A 21,082-nucleotide genomic window follows, 5' to 3' on the forward strand; every position below is an offset into this window, starting at 1 on the left:
TTTCCTCTTCCACCCTGCTTAAGCATTTAAAGAAGGAAGACCTGTTTTGCTCACGGGTGGGATTTGCACCGAGATTTTTTTGGGGTTGGGGTTTTTTTTGGGAGAGGTGTTTTGTTTAGGAAAGGATTTTTTTCTTTCAAATATTCACTGATAATAAAATTACATTCCCTGTCACACAAAAAAAAAATTGATTGCAAGGCAAAAAATTAATGAAAATACCTTAATCCCATCCCATCATTACTAACAAATATGTACTATTTTATTTTTCTTTACCACGGTCTTCTTTTTGGTGCTTCTCTGTCTGACACAGATGTAAGACTGGAGTTTCACTGGTTTGATGAGAGGCTACCACTCTTAAAATCAGTTGTTTCATACTTACGACAACATCATGTGTGTGTGCTGTATACAGCTGCTGTATTCAGCCGCAAAAGCAAGCCCTACAGAACAACTTCATAACAACATAGAAGAAACACAGCCAACTGCAGTGACCCCACTGTACGCCCAAAAAATATTAAGTATTTTTAGAACAATAATTAATTTCAGTTTTTCTGCTATTCCTTGGCCATCTCCACAACACTAAACTCAGTTTAAAAGATCCAAGCATGAATGTACCTGGTATTTCCATCTTTTACATTAAAAATTAGTTGGTTTGTGGTTTTCACGTAGAACAAGATTTCAAGTTACTTTTGTGAATCTGCTGTAGATATAAAATTGAACCACACTTCTCCCATTTTATTACATTACTTTATTCCCTCTCTCCCATTTTTTTTTTCAATTTACATACAGGACCCTTCACACTTATTCCTGTTCCAGGATCTACACAGGTTTTTTTCACTTAAAGGCAAGAACAGTATCTTTATTCTCACTGCAATTCTTTCAAGTCAAGCACTTAATGTCCCACATACAATTAGCATGTAAATTCAATCAAATTATACAGCTATGCTTTACTCTACAGAAATTGAGATAAAAAAGCACACTAGTAAAACTAGGAACAATGGAAACGCTAGACAAACCATTTACCAAAACAAATGGAAAAACCTTATCAACACATGTATGTAGTAACACAGTCAAGTTCCTTTTGAATCCCATACCTCTCATTATGAACATTTTGTTCTCTACTCGAGGGATCACAGACAAATCAGTTAAGTTTTTACTTGCATTTACAAAATTGGGTTTTTTCTTTTAATGTGATTTGGGTATATAATAATCGTTATATGAAAGCAGGGGTTCTTCTAATGGTTTTACCTGCAAGTACGCTACGCTCATCTCTGAATTTAAACTTTTTTGAGTAGTTCCTTTAATTAGGGAAAAATGGTTGCTGTTCCAAACTCTTTTCTGAAGAAACCCATCTGTTATTGCTTTTAAGAGTCAGGCTGAGGTCATTAATAAGAATACCTCCAAATTACAATCTTATATAAATTTTCATAGTATTTTAAGGAAGTTAAAGATGGAAAAGACCTATTAAATCTATCCCACTAAAAATGAACAATTAAGGGTTTGTCTCTATGCATTTAAAATCATCAAAAGTACTGTTTTCATGAAAATGTTCTGTTTTATCTATTCTACAAGTAACATTTTAGACACAGATAACTTAATTTTTATAAACTTCAGTATTCCATGGAGTACTGTGAAAACACACCTGAAATGCCTACAACTATGATTTTTAAAAAATACTTTATGGGGAAAACCACAAAACTATCAACAAAACACCAAACTAGTGAGACTACCTACTAAGACTATTTCGCAGTATATCCCAAAAGGCAATAAAACCCCAATTCAATGGGAAAAATTATACCTAACATTGGGTATTTCTACTTTTTAGTCGACCCTGCTGTTACTAAGTCCTCACAGTTCAATACGTGAATTTTTGAGAAAGCAAATGCTTTTGGGTTACTACAGTCCAACATTTTCCACTAAATTAGCACTGAATGGAATCATCTGGAGTAGTAATGTCCAGCCTCTCCATTTCCCACAGATCACACTCACTCCCTCTTTACTGTTCATGAATCAGAGAAGTTTGGACGGATATTCCCCTCGTGCTACAGAAGTGAGCTAACAGTCCAAAGAAAGCACCAAATCCCAAGATAATTTTGCATCTGAATGACAGCACAGTGCCAATATTAATAATTTCAGGGCTCCTGAGAAGACAAATTTCATTTGAAGTAATGTGCTCTCTAAAGTCCCCCAGCCTTGGGCACAAGCACAAGCTACCAAAAGATGCTGGATGCAGACTTTAAAACCACCTACGGATATGCACCACTTCAAGTCTTGGGAATGGGATTTAGAATAATCCCTTCACATTTGTCTTCAATGTAAACTGACTCCAGTCGCTACCCAGCTTTCCTTGCCATTTAAATAGTTCAATTACAGTTTATTTTGGCTTGTGAAGGGAAAAATTATGATCCAATTTGTTATAAATATATATAAAGTATGAAAAAAAAATTAGTTTCTGCAACACGCTTAAGTAAAATGAACTTCATGCCATCAGAGCACACCACTCATCTGCTGAACATCTCACCTCCAAGCGCATTTTTTTCTCTTTAAAAGGCCTAATGGGTTTTAGTTTTCACTTGAGAATCTGCCTTTAGCTGGGTTATTTCAGCATTTTTGAGCCAAGTTATCTCAAGGCAGATTGTGACCGTTTAGCAGTGTGTAGTTCATCGATGTCACTGTGTTTTCAAAGATTTGCAATTAAAGATTATTCTACACCTGACATCAAAAGTGGAAAAGGGAGAAAATTATTTTGGTATAACATTTTAAAATATGACAAGATATTTTAGATCAGAATGCTCCTAAAAGGTGGCATGCTATAAAATACTAATGGATTATGGTTAGAATTAAATTAATGCAATATTTAGTTCATAGTTTTCTTGCCTTCTTTTCCAGTAAGAATCTCCAGTTTATAAGTGTCTTTATGTACAACTGGGTAAAATATAAATGGACAATAAACGAAACAACTTAAGGACAGGAATTTTCTTTCTAGGTAATCCATAGTAATTGGTATTTTTCTTAGGAAATAAATACAGTAAAGTATATTTGAATCACCACAAAGTTTTCTAAGATATCAACATGCTCTATCTAATGAGCACACTGGACAGAACTACAAAGATAGTAACTCAAAACCAAAATGAATTTTTTATTTCTTAAGTGCCCAATAGCTCCCTTTCAAATGACTGAAGTGACAAATGCAAATGCAGTTAGACAAGCCAGAGTCTGGTTGCGGCATGTTTTCTTTAACTTAAATGGAATCATAAAGCTTTGTTATTTTTCAGTATTAAAATTGTATCTCACATGAAAATTAAGCAGTTTAGACGGAAATTTCAGGAATAATGTAAAAGCTCGGTAAGTACGTTACAAAAGCAAGTGTGTTGTAGTTCTCAATTTCATATACACTCCAACCCTATTTGTTTTAGCACAGCACACTGCAAAGAGAGTCAGGACTCCACCGTGCTTTCTACTCAAACAGAGCAAAGGTACTCAAAAACTTAAGTACATGTGTACACAGAAAAAATTATAAACCCATCAGCCAGATAAGAAGCAAGAAAAATCAATCACTTCAGTGCAAAGGCAGAACCTTCAAGAAACAACACTGCTTAGGAAACAAACTGAGACCATTCCTTTTTTAAGGAAATTAGGTGTTTATTGTATAGCTAGAATCAGTTACTAGCACATTCGGCAAAACAAGAAGCCCTCCCTTTAGAGTTGAGCTGTGTGCAGTCAACACAGCCAGGCAGTCCTAAGAAAGCTTTTATTAAGAGCTGAATTTGGCAGTGTGTCATCAGCTACAAAAGGCATTCTTCATGAAATCTTTAGTGTGCCCAAAGTCAACACTTCAGTATTTATTTGTTAGCACTTGGTTCAAGGATACGTAAGAGATTAATGATTTCATGCAGTAAGGACAGATGACAAATCCACTGCTACCATGCAGAGGTTTACAGGAAGGGTAGCTCACAACTGTGGAATCACTAATATTAATTAAAATGTACAGTAACTTTCAAACACATACATACCTCCACTTGCTAGCAAAAATGCAGTGCAATAAACATGCATTTAAAATAGTATGAAGCTGCAAGGAAAGAATGAACCACTTTTGCAGATTTGGTATGTTTAATGTATTTCTGAAACATACTCAAGACACTACAAGGAGGAGGTTATATATCATAAACAAATACACAGAAGTTAGCTAAAAGGCCTGAATGACACAGTCTTTTGCATTAAAAAAAAAAAGAACAAATCTCTTGAATCTAGTCAAGTTATATTTAAAACATGTTCCTTGTACAACTTTACAGTTTAGAACTACCAATTCACACCGATGCTTTCTCAATCCCCTAAAAAATGTCATGGACATGGCCAGAAAGATGAGAAAAAAGTAATCTCATATTCAGAAACCTTACTTGACATCAATGTAAACTGCATTTTCAACTGAATGCAGAATACCAAAGCAGAGAGCTTAAGTAGTTGCTACATGCAAACACTGGTTTACACTAGTGAAAAAACAGAAATTTTCCAAAAGTTGAGTTTTAGGACTAGCTTGCTAAGCAAAACCAGTTGCAGTTTTGGTTGTGGTTTATTTTAAGAATGACTGCCATAATGTGATATATAGATCAAGTAGGGGAAAGAGTATTTCACACTCTGAGCATAATTTGCTGTTGTATTACAAACTATGAAGTGTAGCATGTATCTCAAATCAAGCAAAAAATGGTAACACTAAAGACAGTCTAGAGCAAAACACTTATCAGTTATAGATATCACAAGTAAGGACCTACATATAGCTCCTGCATTCTATGAAAACGATAGCTATCTTAAGTCCTATTACACTGGCAATTTAAGTAACAGGGTACTTCCAAAATTCCAGCAATGCTGCAATTTTCTTGTTACCCATTTGCTCAATATTAAAGCCACCAAGACTATCACTGCTACATTAACAAGTAACACATACATGCCCTCTCTGCTATGTGCATTCCATGTTCAGCTACGTATATACCGTTTTGATATAATTAGGGCACCAGGTTATCTCAAATCAGTTTTTAATCAATTTAGTATCAGTATTCATGCAGATAAAATTAAGTCATTTCTATCTCTGAAAATGTGAGCAAACTGATAAAAACAGTTCTTACATCCCTACTTATTTGCCATTACAGGAATAGAACCAATAGGTCTTTTCCATCATCTTCCATGACTGACAAAATCAGAATCACAATAAGCTTCCTAACAGCTTTACCATCAGTTTTATCTTACAACTCAATCAGCAAGTCTATCCTGAGTTGGGTATTTTTCAAATTCGTCATTCTGTAAAACCTTTATGAAGAACACTAGTGCAATCCTTCTAAATGCATATTACTCAACTATAAACAAACACTTATTTTCACTAGAAAACATATATTTGCTTCCTTATTAAATAGTTACACATTGATAACAGATGTGTTTCTATTCAAAACAACTTCTGGGGAAAATGTATACTTTTTAATAATGATGCACTACACAGTGCAAGGCTTCAAACCAGCTTGCAGAAATGTCTCCTCCCTCACAATGGCAAGATACTTTAACCATCACCAGAACACAGATGTCACAACAAATTTTCTTCTGCATAAGTATGGTTTAGGCAAATTCATTCATTTGTTATGAGTAAAGCATACATACAGATTCCTTTCCAAAGCTTTTTCTTTCCCAGGTTAAATTTTCTAAAAATGTGTTTAACAGATACACTCTGTTGATAAACCTATTGTGACTAAGTTTGCAATGGTACACTGAGATGCAAGGACACAGTAGCCTTGAGAACACTTTGTATAAAATTTTATGCTCTTCCAAAGTCAAAACAAAAGCAGCTGTGTTATAAGTTTTTCATAGTATGTACTGCACCACGCAGTTTAGCTAAACAGATTCACTATTAAGAATGGAACTTTTTTGACACATAGTAGGAACTACGTAAGAATGAAAATGATGCCACTTATAATTAAGCATAAAATTATTCTCACTCAGTATTAGTAATAACATTCTCAAAATACTTTCCAGTGATTTTTTTATTGTTATCAGATAACTGCACGTTTTACAGCATAGTCACACATTGTATTTTGCTAGTCACAAACACATTGCCTTACATAATGATCCGCATCATTTCTGCTCTATACTACAAAGCCTATGACTGAATACAAAAAAAAGTTTTACAAAAGAAACTGTTTTAAAGACTACAATAACAATAGAACCGTTTCCAGATAACAGCTAAAATTATAAAGGCATATACTGTATAGTTTTACTGGAATTTCTAAAACAGTAAGGAATGAATTCAGATTTAGTATCTGCGACGCTTGTTAGGTCCTTCAAAGTTGCCCCCCGGGTTTCCTCTACCAAAGCCACCAGGTCCACCACTGACGGCACCTACACCACTCATTGGCGGCTGAGGAGTTTCAGAGCCCGTCCTACTAACCAGAGGTGAACCCATCTGTGATGGACCTCCTTGAGGGAATCTCTCATTATGCTAAAACAAGTCCATTTGGAACATGCCAAATATGAGTTACAACAAAAACCACAAGTGATGTTGTCATGGAGTTCAGCAGATAGTCCAGCAGAATCAGGATCACACATAGAAGGAAGAAAGGAGCAATTCAATTAGTTATTATGGGGAAAGAGCTGGAAATTAAAGAGTGCTAATGTTATGCTCCAACTTTGTAAAGTAAATTAAAAATTAAAAGCAATACTTAAGATCAACTCTGGTGCTAAAAGTAACTTCATCTTTACAAGCACATCTATAGCAATATATATTCTCTATGTAACAGAGGAGACAGCAAACAGTTTTATATCTGAGCGCTATTCTGCCTTAAATACCAACTACAATGCTTCTCCCTTAAAAAAATTAGACAGAAACATTGTCAAACTGGGGGCTGGGGAGGATCAGCTTTTTTATTTCCAGATAGAGCACATTTATTCTTTTAATAGCAATATAACGTGAAGACTTCTATATCCATATATCTGTGGATACTTCAAGTCCATGCTACCTGGAGTCAGTCTTTTACACGGCACTTTAGAAATCTTTAGTTAAGACTTTTAAAACCCTATCCAAATAAAATTACATTAGTCACAAAATGCATAACTGAACTATGCTTAGTTTAAAAAAACTTCATATGTATCTAAAGCTTATTCTGAAATATCAGTCTAGGATAAAAATCCAGTTAATATTCCACATTTATTTTCCTTAGCTCTGTGCCTAATATTAATAAAGGTATATATGCTTACACAAATTTATTTGCTTAGCAATTAAGACCTAAAACAGAAAACGTGCATCTGAGCACTTACAGTTCAGTATTTATGTAAGTGTTTAAAAATAGAACCCCACATGGTGAAATTTAAACTCAACATAACATAAACCATTAAAAGCACAGATACATGGTACAATCAGATCTGGAAATAACTCATCATTCACCTGTTGAGGACAGTTATGCTTTCAGAAGAAATTCCTTCTGCACAGAGATCTACATTAACTGCCCAGGTATTCAGAGTTCGACAAGGACATTCAAGACCAGCACTTTATTTGTATGCCTGAATCAGAAAAGAATTCTTCTGAAAGCCTAACTCCAGAAAAAGCAGCAGAGCTCTGCAGTTCTTAAGTCTGCTAGTTCACATATATTTTGCTAAAAAACAGCATTAAATCTATAAAGATAAAAATATATGCAACTTAGATCACAGTTGTATATATGTGTTTGACATTGAATAAGAGAAATGTTACTTCAAGAGCTGCATAAAGAACTATTACTGAGCCAAAGAACCTTTAAATCTGCAGCACTGGATAAATCTGTTTAAAAATTATCTTTAACTCACGCCAGCTTGTCAGCAATGGATTTGAATTTCAACAAATAACTTATCATGTACTCCTGATAATTTTTACCATTTGACTTTTGGCCAAAAAGTAAAGTCCTCTTTCCAATAAGGAAACCTCTCTCCAGCTAATGAGAAAACTTCAGTAATTAACAACCTCCAATGAGGTACATGGGGGAAGCTACTTTGAAAATGTTATGTTCAAAGACAATCTGTGGTTCAAAAGACTGCAGCGGAACAAAACGAAGATTACTACAACTTTCCTCTTAAGACTTCAGAAAAACATTAAATTAAAAAAATCAAATTTTTATTTCTGGTCTATAAAGCATGGTCTCCATATCCCTCACTGGAAATTAACTGTTACAGTGTTTTAGTAGAGACCTCTCACAGGATCTTTAAAGTGTCTTTCCAACAGCAACAATACAATAAGGCTACACCTTTCTGTAGGGGCCTGTCCTCCAAAATGAAAACACTCAAAGTCCAAAATGAAGCAAAAAATAAAACCTAATTTGTCCTTCAGAAGCATGCAGAAGAAAACGGAAGTAAAGAAACATTTTTTAAAACATGCATTTTGAAGTGTCAGTACATTCCCTACATTTTCATACCTGGAATGACTTTTTGTAGAAAAACAACAGTTTAAGTTAGATACCATGATTTACGATACCGTGTTCTTTTCCGTACGCCTCTTTTTCAATGTCTGTATAATCACAAGAGAATGTTCTAGAGGTGACCAATAACACAGTGGTCTACAGCAAAAGCATCTCCCAAAACAGTATTTTGTGAATAGCATCTTCCCTCCTTCATGAGAAATTATACAACTGATAAAATGAGCTGGCTCCTACAATATGAAGTGAGATCCTCTCCTTTTTAATTTGTAAAGACCAGACTCATCATATATTTAGTGCAAAATCAAAATCTCATTTTTCCTCTAAGGAACAAAATTTTTTGTTCAAACTTCATTATACAGACTGCTCAGTCACAGACAGACACTGTTGAGAAGGCATATATAAAAAGGTGCAGCTACAAAATGCTTCCGTGTTCCAATAAAACTATAACAGAATCACTTTATATCATACCACCAGTAACCCAAATATCTATTAACGGAATAGTATTGAAAAAATATGTAAAAATCAGATTTTAAAATGATAAAGTTGTTTCTCTACATAAGACATTACAGCTAGGAAAAGTAACCATCTGGCTATGAGAACAAACCAAAAATGGCTAGTGCTTTAACTGCATCCCAATGGCCTACTGCTTCTGATTAAAAATTCCAGATGTATACAAGATATTCCCTACCACCCATGGCAATTTGGCAATACTAGTTTTCCTGTATTGATACGAGAGTTATGCTCAACAGCTGTTGGCATAATGGTTTTCTAAGTGGTGTAATTACTGTCACAATTCTCATGCATTTTACAGTGTTAGAAAAGAAATAGAACACTAAAGTTGCTTCAAAAAATTAAATAGTTTACACAAAGATATCTTCACACTACATAGCTTCCAACATTTAGCTGTTCAAAACCTCTGACAAGCTAATTCACAGAATTTAGTTTTACAAAAGAAAAGAACAGCAAAAGTCTAAATTTACAGATTACCATTCCTAAGGGAAGTAGGATTTTCATAGTAATGTCAAAAAAACATTGCCCTTCTGTGCTGTACATTATTTGTATGAACAAGTTTTATCAATTACTTTTAACAGATTCAAAATTTATAACGTTCTTATTCAGCGTGAAAATACCTTTGGTAACAAAAATGGGCCGTGAGACATGACAGCTATTCAAAGTAATTAAATTTGTGATACGTTACCACTGTTCCATTATCTGGCATCATTGGTGTTCCCATATTTGCAGCTCCTTCTGGTCCCATGGAAGGACCAGGACCCATTGCAGGGCCAGGTAAAGTTCCTCTGTTGTTCATATTCATACCCATCATTGGAGGAGGGCCTTGGTTACCAGCAGGTGCTGGGCTAAACGCATCTATGCAAAACAATCTATACTTAGAGCTGTCCTAGCTTAATTTTACAAGAACAAACAAACAATTTACAGTATTTAAAAAGCCAAATGTACAAGACTTCAAATACTTGAAATAAAAAAAAAATATATTCTTTGAGACTGTACATTTATCTCAATCATCTGCTTTTAAACAGATTCTCAATAATCCCTAGTATTTTGCATTACATAATTTGCCTCATGTGTTTGAAAATCCCAACCTTTATAGCTTTACAGGTGTACAGTTTCTGTGCAGGAACTGAAGCATTCATACAGCATATATATGCAGTATACACAGCACAAATTAGCAAAAATCTCAGGTCATTTTACAGATATTGCCAGCTATAAGGCAACTTGGCTCTTTGGGGATCATAACACATGAAATGTACATTCACAAGTACTCTTCTATCAATATTATGTTAATTGTATATAGTGCACAGTAAAAGCAATACCAGAGATGGTACTCAGCTTCACAATAAATTATTTGTAATGCAGCATAAATAAAATCTTGTATTTAGCTGTAATTTATTATGGGAAAAGTACCAGAAAACTATGGGAAATTTTGCTAGAACTGGAAGTGACAGAACAGTCTCCTCCAAAATTCTGATTCAAAGTAAGAGGTAGAAAAAAGCTTGAAAACATATTTTGAGGAGATCATTTAGCTATAATATTGCACTAGGACACACCACTCTGCCAGTACTCATTAACATACTCAACATATAGGTAAAAATGCCTTCATAACATTTTCTCCTGTTGTTGTAAGAAAGAAAAAAGTCTGATTATATAGCTCACATCTGCCATTATGAAATATCATCAAGACTGGTGATGATGTTCTCCTCCCCCACCCCCAAATAATCCATTCTTTTCAATGAAAATACCTTCGGAACCTAGCCTACACTTAAAAGTATACACCATAAGAATACAAAGAAGTCGGATATGTTGCTAGACCAATAAGCTTGTTATTTTAAAAATAAACCCTCTCACTTCTCATCACAACTGTACTTCTTCAGTAATGAATATATAAATGTACATCATTGTAAGCAGGCCATTCAGTACAGACAGAGTACTATTACTATCTGTGGGTATGCAAAATTACATCTGTATTACCTGCCTTGATTACACACATCAAAACAGTCAGTGAAACCATGGCATCCAAGATATTGCTGCTGAAACTGAAGAGCTGGGTTTGATCATTATGTCAACTGCAAACTGTTTAGCAAAAACAATCCATCCAACAATCCAAGCATCTGTAAAGTGCTAAACAAGTTTACCAGAAGAGATAAAAATCCTGTAATTTTGAAAAGCAGAACTCTTTTGAGCATAGTAATGAGAAATTCCCAGACCCCTCCCTATGACACTAACTCAAAACAAAGATATGCTCAAGCTGGATGCTTCTTACCTACCCACACGATTAGTTCAGGAAGTGGGTAGAAGATCATGCTACAATTCAACAGAATTACCCCTAAATTGTCTTTTAGTATCATCTATTCTGTGGCTAAGTAAAGAAGGAAAAGGAGAAGCCTAAACTGTCAATATAAGAAGGAACCTTTTCTTTTCAGACGCTCTTCCTACTCTGCAGGACTACCACGTTGGCAGCGATCAGTGTGGGCAGCAGCGCCATTACCTAAATGCTAAATTACTTGTTATTGGCTTTTCAGGCTAATTAAACTGAGCCAGCTGGCCACACACAGGTAGCATTACTTCGCTGTCAACTGCAACAAAGTTCTCATGCTCTGTATCATACAAATGCACCCACAGTGCTTCTAGGGTGACATATAGCAACCTATACTACGACATCTGTAATATTAATCCTGTTTCAGGCAGAGTCAGCTCTAACAGGAGGAAAATTACACAGTGCAATACAAGGAGAGAGTGGGGCCCTGCACACTTTCAGCAAGAGACCACTATAGTATTTTAGCTTTAATTCAGAGGTCGCCCAAAAGACGCTAAAACCTAACAACTTGATTGCCCGTTCTTTTTGGTGGGACACTGATGTTAGCAGTTAATTTACAAGACCAGGTTTAGTAACAGATGGAAAGCCATCACAGGTGTTCATGCAACAATGCACAGACACTAAAAAAAAAGTCTTTTTCTGCAAACTGGAGGGCTGAAAAAGTACACTATAAATGTCTGAACTGCACATACCAAAGTCTGCCACAGTTGGCAACACGCCAGTCAATAATCCTCATCAATGCAGAGATAGTTCCCAAAAAAAGTTCCTTTTTTCCATATTGAAGTTTATAAGCTGCACTTAGCATTACAGATCCAGCTAAGTGCTATGATGAGGCATACAGATTCTCCCAGAACTTCTCACTGAAAACTACAAAAAGGAGCAGTTCTGCACAAGTCAGCCCAACACTTATTAAATCTGTCACAGAGGTACTCTGCCTTCTATTAATATAATACAGATGTTTCCATTAGTGAAGATACTCCAGCTCTCTACTGTTCCACATGATGAAATGTTGCAAATGGCACAGGCAAAGGTCAGTTAAAAATAAAGTTACAATTCTGACAGCAATGTTGAGAATGGATGCAAAGGTCAGTAACTAAAGATCTACTATTTAAAGGTCTACTGTAAGGTTTCAGGGTCAGATTATTTTGGTTGTACTTGTGGAGTTGCTAAAATACTGGAGAAAACCCAAAATCTCTATAGTCAGCTAACCTAAAATCTAGACTATTTCCTATGGCTATTTTAAAATAGCTGTTCAGTGTTATTATAACTTCTTTTGGAACTACACAACTTATTTCTAAAAGTATTAGGTTTAAAAGCTAGAAAACAAGACCATGAACATCACTGTTAAGCATTAAAACCTGGTAAGAATTGCAGTAAATACACACTTAAACTCTGGATGTAAAAAGTGTATCTTGTGGATCTGCACAACAAAGTCTCTTAGTTAAATGAAGTTTTCAAGTATGCGGCAACGATACGCAAAAGTACAACTATAAAATAAAAAATTCAGTCACAATTTATGCTTCATTTCATTACTTATAGATAACTTCACAATGTCTTCCTTTAGAATTATTTTTAAAGCTTTTCATCATCCCCGAAAGAAAAAACCTATTTCTATATTGCAGCTATAAATGTGTCTCAATTAATAAATGCAAGGAAATAGTGAATAATGTATTTTAAAAGCTGAACCAAGCAGATTTGTTAGTCTATTCATTAGTCTATAAACTCTCATTACTTAAAAAGATCAAGCAACAATGTTTACTAAGTTTTATATGTAATTTCAAGTTTAAAATACAGAAAAATAGTTCTACTACTTTTCCTTAAATTACCATCTTAATTTATTTTAAATTAACACTAGGAAGTTTCTGATAGATATATATTGACAGTTAATAAAGTTTAGAAAGATTTGGTGTTTTTGAAGAAATACTCTAAGTTTCAGTCTTGTTTAAAAGCAGATATACTGGATAAGTAAGATTTCAAACTGTTTCGGTCTGCATATATGGAGCAAGCACTAATTATCATACTTTTCTAGATTTCACAGGAACAGTTCTTAGCAGTGACAATATTTAAAGTCACAAGAGCAAACTGAGAATATTTGCAAATACAAATTTGCAGTAAATTAGTAGAACACCAACCACGTTATTCATTAATCTCATCAAGAACTTGCCAATTTTGACCGCTCCATCATTTCACTGCATGCAATCACAGTATAAACTTCTCTGAATAGACAGTCCCTCCAAAAGAATGCCAAATATTTTTTGAACATAAAATTCCTCTTTTGTATCAGATAATTTCCAAAGCATCATCTTTCCCTGATTTTTGTTTTTCTTAACTTGCACATCTTATTTTTTTTCCCATGTATAGACAAAGCAATAAAATAAAGATACACCTTGGCGGGGGGGCAGGGAAAGCTGTTCGGAAGCAAAATATGTGGGATTTTTTACTTCCTAATATTGCTTACTCCTTTTTACCAGCAGTTGTCACTGATTAATAGTGCTTGAGTAACATGTACAGTCCCAAAGAAAAAAAATTACATTACAGAAGCCTTTTTCCTTCAGATCCCTACCTCCCATGTTAATTGCTCCACGAGGACCCATATCACCCATTCTCATTTCCTGTTCTCTCTGAAAGTAAACATAGTTTTCATGATCAACCTATCATTCTTAGAACTTAAAACATTCCCATTTACTCCATAAAAATAAAAACGTTAAAATTTTCAAAAGTTTCCATCGATTAAAAATAGTACAAGGAACGAAGTTAACTATACTCTCTTGTTTTTGTAATATCAAATGGATTAGGAAGTTCAATATAGCAATGCTGTACATTTTTGTGTGTTAAAGACTAAATATCACAAGTTTAATTCATCATATGCAGCAGTCTAAAGCTCCCAAATAGTTATGCGATCAACTTTAAATAATCCATCTTCACACAGTGTTTTTCACTAATAAGAAGTATATTTACATTTTAACTGTAAATAAAGAAGTCTTATTACAGTATTGCCTAAAGGCCGTGGTTCAATAATAGTCAATCTGGCTTCATGATTCAAAACTGCTTGTGTTGACTGGAAACCAAGCTCTGATGTGTTATATTATGGTATATAAACTCAAACTGCCAGATCATCTTTTTTCCAATAGTTTTGACTTAACTTGGTGGTAGAACATGTTCTGATAAATGATATTATGCTATTGATATGCTAGTTCAGATACTGACCATGCTTTTGAAACCAGCATAAAACTGTAGTATATTAGCAGAAACTATAACATGCATTTATACTAAACGGACAAGTAAGTCAAAGTGATCCAGATTCAATTGATGCTCAGTCACCCAACAGCAAAAGAGTTCTGACATTGCTAACCATGAACCACGGCCTGCTGTGAAACAATACTCAAAGGATAGTACCTAGAGTGGCAAAAAATGATCACTTAAAGGAAAACAAATTATACTATCAGAGATAATTTCAAGGATTGCAGTATTACTCATTACATCAAAAGGATTAAATAGAAACAAATTCACAGTTCAAAACAAAAGCTAAAGAAACTCTTCTCCTTAATTAAAAATTTTCTCCTTAATTGAAAATTTTCTCCTTAATTTTTTACAAGAATGGTAACATATTCTGCTTGAGCAAACACATGTGTGCTAAGAATAAGCATATGCAAAACAATTTACCTCATTTTGAACATCATTCCACTTACGATTTAAGAGCATAAGTACAGATGCACTTTGAAAACAAATCCATATACTAGGCATCTAATCAGTTTATAATCAACTTTTACATGGAAATATTAATAAAACCAAAATACATTCACAGGATTTTTACAGGTTGACAAAACTCCACTTTGGTCAATCATATTTGGGATGCCAAACGTGAGTCTTCTATCTCCACACACTTCAAGTGGCAGACATCATTGTTTGACAGAACAGAATGAATAATTTTGTAAAAATATCCTGTTATGGGAAATTGCCATAACATATACGACAAAAGGCTCTCAAGTTAACAACTTTGTTTCTAGTAGCTCATATTAACCTAGAAAATGTACTTAACATAAGAAGATTACACACTATTTTCAAAAGAATATAATATGACTTAGTGTGGAGAGGAAAAATAAGGCCTGGTAACTAAGAGATAGATGCAGATATTAAGGTCCAGCTACGAAAGGCCATTGATGGAACACTAAGGAGGATCTCTTCTTTTGACCCTAGAACCCATGTTAAAAATTTGTAACAGAGTATGCAACTACTTTGACAGACCTTTCACAGTAACATCCATTGGCATTTTAAGTAAAATCAGCACCCCCACTAGGATCAATCAAACCATAAAATGATAGCAACGTCACAAGATCAGATACAACTTTGTTGATATTAGTCTGCTTGTACACCTCAGCCCTGACATGAGGAAGCAAAAAGGAAAGTGGTCTATCATCCCTGATGTCAATCCCTAGCCCAAACTGACAGAAAACCACCATGGCTATCAATTTATATTCATTAGATTGTGTGTGCACACATACAGGCATATGTGCACATGTGACAGGACATGCCACAAACAGTTGTGAGACACTCTTTAGCTACAAGGCAAAGTATCAGATTTTGCATTAGTGCACATAATTTACTTGATTCATGTCAGGTTCAACTGCAAGTTGCTTAGTGTTTGGTCTTTCTTTAATATGACAAGTGCCATATAAGGCAGGGCCAAATACAACACTGGCTAGCTAACGATGTTAAGTACCGAGCTATAAAGCTGCACTAGCTTGCTCTGTGTAAAGCTTTAATGTACACTTTCCTTAAAAAGCACATTACCTCCCAGCAATAAACCAGTTTTTTTCTCAGCCTGAAATGTTACCAGTCTTCAGTTAACCACAAGTACAGCAAGACAGGTAGAACTTGCAATTTTTACTTTTTTTTTTAGTCTAGTCTAACATTTGTAACAAAACCCATGAATTAATTATTTGTCATTTTTGTAGCTTTAACTTTGGTGTTGAATTCGTACAGTATAAAAAGTATTTCAGCAACAGAATCAAGATCCATAAATGTACCTTATGATCTCTGCTGCCCATTAGCTTATCAATGTGCCTGCAAGAATTATTATTATTATTCCTACTGTTGCATGTTCATAACTTATCATGGTTCCTTGAATTTTCAGCACAGGAAAACTCTTCTGTACTGTTAAACACAGAATTCACAAATTTTCTGTCAGAGAAAATACCCAATTTCAAATGTTAACTGATAGTATGCATCATTATGTCATTAAATGCTCGACATACTAGCAACTTGTATTTGCAGGAGTCCAGATGATAACAAAAATTTAGTCCTATCACACACAAATCATGTCCTAGACAACTCTTTACTATGTGAGCATAAACATGTTATTGCAAGTAAGTCAGGTCAACTAGTCCATGGGTTTTGCCCAAAAGATGACAGAGAAAGGAGAACCAACAGGCAGTTTGACAGAGTAGCTGAACCAGTACTGGCTGGTAATTACAGTCCACCTGAGAGCTTCACTTTTGGATAATCAAGCCCTTTCCAGAACTCAACAATGAGAGTGTTACCTTCTCAGAGCTTCTTTTCCTCACTATATGACTGCCCTTTCTTCAGTTGAGTAGTAGCTGCTTCAGTCCCTTCCCAAAAGCCACCCATAACTACCCATAAGAGGGAGTTAAAACTGAGCAGCAAGAGAGCAGAGCTTAAACTCTTAATATAGAAATATGTGGAGATTAAGAACCTCTGAAGTCACCTGGTACCTGGGAAAACAACTTAAATTGGAAGAGAACAAGAAAAACGGATGATATGAAATAAAGGGGGAAAAGAAATCCATAAGACAAAGAACATGTAGGAAAGTGTATGGTAATCTTTGAGAAAGTCAGGAAAAAAAAAACCAAACAAACAAACAAAAAAAAACCCAAACAAAAAAACACCAAAAAAATGTCCTATTGTAAAAGCACTGTTTACACAACTCAGAAGAAAGCTTTACAAATTACTTCTGTTGCAGGATTCTTATATAATATTTCAGAACTCATTAATGCAAACAATCCTCCGATTTATCTGAGTAATTTGCTTTTAGAAAAATTGCTATGATGGCAAATACAGAATTATACTTGCTAATTGCTTTAGATACAAGCATGAAAAATTTTATTTCCTCACAATTCCAACTCATTTTAATGTCAATTGTAAAAAGCAGATCTACACAAAAATACTGAATTCAGTTTTCAAATTATACATTTTACATTTCATATAGTATGGATTCTCCCCCTTTTACAAGTATTAGAAACCAGGTCTCTCTAGTATTTGAGGTGTATCATGCACAATGTTCTTATACCTTAAACACCACTGATACAGCAGTGTAAGTACACAGAGAACTGCCAAGATGATTCTTCTCAGTTTTTTAAATGTATTAGTTTTTTGCTAAATTCATTCTACAAAACCATGAAATCAAATGTTTTGAAAAGAAACCTAAGAATTGATACAAGAGAATGTATCAGATGCAAATCCCTTCTCACACCAAAAGTAAAAATACAAATAGTCATAAAACTGACCTTTTTTAATAGATAAAGCAATACTACTTTTTTTCCTCAGAAACAGGCTTTGCAATTGCAGCACCCTAGAGAAAATTAAAAATCTTGTCTCCAAATGATGCAACAGTCATGGTAACAAAGCTATCAAAAATTATGGTATGAAATAAATATAGTATGGAATATTTTAGAACAGCAAAAAGCAAGATACCAATGAAATATTAAGATAACAGATCACACAGTTTACAAGTGTTTGTAGCCACGAGATACACTTCTCAATTAATATGGGACTATTTACTCACCTTTCAGCTAAGGAATGGTGACCACGGTACTGCCAGGACATGGCATCCAAAAAATGCCTTAGCAAAAAAAGAACACTTACCCTATAAACTTGCACACAGTAGTTTAATTAGCCTTTTATCTAGGTTGAGTATTTAGAGCAAAATGTAATTCACAGTGCTGTTGATTCTCACTTGTTTTCATTAACATGGAAACGAAATTTGAGTCTCTATCAGACTTCATATCTGTCGAAACAGGTATGACATTTCTGTACCTCTTACTAGAATTCCTTACTCTCTTCTAGTGTGGTTTATTTTATTAAGTTCTTTCTAGAAAAGAAAAATTATTTCTAAAGACCTCTTCAGGAGGCATAATGCCCATAAACCTTACACAAATTGTAATTTACTGAAAGATACCTATATTTTAATGACATAAATCATAAAAGTTATTAGAATTGCTAGTTGGCAATCAAAACTAGAATTTGGGGGATAGTTTTGATTGTGCATTATTTGTCTTTTCCTCAGAATGTCTATTTCACTCCAATGACTAGTTCACTGGAAGTTAAGCTGCCAGCAAGAAGTTAAAGTAATAAAAAACCTTCTCCTCTTCCATACACCCTTCTTGTCACCTTCCCCTCTTTAACTTGTCCTTCAATTAAGATTCGTACGTAAGATCCAAAAGTTACAATATCCCCAAACAGTTCAGTTTATTCCATCACATACAGTAACAGTAATTTTAAATTAAAAACACTGATCTTTCAAAATCCAAGATTTCTGTGTAATCCTGAGCACTGCAGTCTACATGCAGAGCTGATCCCTCCTCTGAGCTGGGCATCATACTAGATGATTCCAGAGATGTCTTCCAGCCTTAAGTACTCAAAAACTCTATGAACTGAGTGATAGCTCCCACCCAGGAGTTTGGAAAAACATAAGCTTCTCTTACCTCGCAGAAAGCAGCACAAATATATTAAACTAGATAACAACTAAAATAAATGTAGCTGTAAAACATATAGCATACAGTAAACTACAGAGCTCTGTTTTTAAATAGGAAGCCTAATGAAAAGAATCTTCACTGGGTTTAATAGCTGTCAACTATTCAATCAGGACACAACCTCCAAGAAAAACATCCTAAGAGGGCTAAGGAGATAAAGGAAATTTACTCCTTAGTGACTCAAGTCATCAAAAGAACTGATGGAGACAACTCACTAAGTTACAACGTAAGCATAAAAAAATCTATCACATTGATAAAACCACGAATACACACTACACAACATACACACAGATACATATATTCCAGTAAATGCTACAAATTGGAAAGAGATCCCTAATGGTAGTAACAATTATAATTAGAGCTGTTGACAATAAGAAAAAAAAATCTCATTTTCCCTTACAGAAAAAAAAAATTATTAGTCCAGTGCATTAATTATTTCCATTATTTCAATAAGATTGCAAAGGAAGCATCAATTTTATTAAGACAGGGAAATTTCTCTTAAAACTAATTAACAGCAAAAGTACAGGAATGTATTTGAGAAAAACCTCCATGCATTACATCTTCACTTTCTGCTTTTAGTTCTGAGTACAGAAAGCCTTCTACTTCTGTGAGGCCTCATTTTCCTCCTGCCATCAGTTGCTGAGGATAGTCCTCAGCATCTAAATCCCACCGAAAAAAAACCTCCTAACCAAACAAATGTCATTAAACTACTCAAAATATTGACTATTCTAAGCTGAAGTTATTCTTTAAAAATACAAAAAAATATTGTACCTTGACCCATGTTTTAAAATCACAGGTGTATTTTAATAAAAACTAATACTAAATTCATATTAATGTGCAAAACAGCCACCACAACATATTAAAAACATCAGTCAATATACCCTGTAACATATACTAGTGTATTTTACACAGATTAATAAAGAATTGGGTAGGAGAGTACTCCATTATATAACTTCATTAACTACTGAAAAGCCTCTCAGCATATCACCTGACACTAACACTGTAAAAGACAGAAATGGATTGCAGTTTTGTGTGTGATAGAGACCACACACACACTCAACACTCCTATTTTACAGATTTAGAAGAAATCATTTTCAAAAAGTTACGTTTTCTCTCACATTCACCTTAAGACCAGCCATTTCTGATCTTTAGAAAATGGAAGACGGTTCAGGATCTTTGTTTAGGCAAAGCTAGCTTCTACTTGCCAAAACACACAACTTGCTGGGTATTTTTTTTGACAGTATGGTGCTGAACAACTGTAAACCTCCCGGTAAGCTTTGGTTTTGCCATTCTCCTACAGTTGGATGTAAAACCTAATCTGAAGTAAAGCTGACTTCCTTTCAATACATTAATCCTCACGTGATGTTTCAGTCAGGTCTACACTGACAGTTTTGGAAAAGGAAGCAGTTTAACTGCACTAATACTACTCACATTACAAAGACTTTTACGGGATACCTCACTAATCAGCAACATTTAACAATCTCCTGAAAGAAAATACTATTTAATACGCAACAGCCAGCCACTAGGCTAATATTTTAAAGCGGTAAGCCCACCTAGAGGCCCCTCAAATTTGTAAGCATCAAGGCAACTGAAGGATTCCAGAAAGTGAAACACATTTTTACTGAACAGTATAATGTAAATCTCATTGTACAAGTTGGCACTCATCTATAGCAGTTGCCAAGTCCTATTAACACAATCTGATTATAAGATAAGTGTTGAAAATGTTAAAGAATGAACAATCATTACATTACTATTATTCTCAAAATATGCTACTGCAAGAAATATTTTTTCTTAAGATTAGTTTCAATGTGATTTGTAAAATTCTTAAGTTTTCCTCAAAATCTAAACTGAAGGACAGCCAAGTCTCTCTTCGTAAGAGATGCTCCAGACCCCTAATCATCCTTGTGGCCTCTGCTGGACCCTTTCCAGTAGCAACTTGTCTTTCTTGAACTGTGGAGACCAGAATTGAGCACAACACTCCAAATGTGGCCTCACTAGGGCCAAGTACAACTCAAAAGTTTCAGTCAACTGCAAGTGGTTAATACCTTAGAGTGAAATCCATC

General features: G+C 34.6%; 1 protein-coding gene across 8 annotated transcripts in view; it reads right to left on the reverse strand.

The window, feature by feature from the left end:
- The window catches only part of PSPC1 (paraspeckle component 1), a 61,865-nt gene that overhangs the window by 18,005 nt on the left and 22,778 nt on the right, over positions 1-21,082 (reverse strand). For 2 of the 8 annotated variants that reach the window (XR_010428265.1, XR_010428266.1), the window contains exons 7-8: positions 13,814-13,871; positions 9,616-9,785 (exon numbers count right to left, since the gene is read on the reverse strand). The exons of 5 other annotated variants lie outside the window; for them this stretch is intronic. Coding sequence is in view for 1 of the 3 variants with exons in the window: in XM_064645284.1 (XP_064501354.1) it covers positions 6,290-6,475; positions 9,616-9,785; positions 13,814-13,871 (414 nt within the window). In the remaining 2 variants the exon portion in view is untranslated. Of the gene's footprint in view, positions 1-722; positions 6,476-9,615; positions 9,786-13,813; positions 13,872-21,082 lie in introns of those variants that run through there. One more of the 8 variants, XM_064645284.1, reaches the window with a different exon arrangement.

The sequence above is a fragment of the Pseudopipra pipra genome, chromosome 2, assembly GCF_036250125.1.
Source record: "Pseudopipra pipra isolate bDixPip1 chromosome 2, bDixPip1.hap1, whole genome shotgun sequence".
Classification (NCBI taxonomy): Eukaryota; Metazoa; Chordata; class Aves; order Passeriformes; family Pipridae; genus Pseudopipra; species Pseudopipra pipra.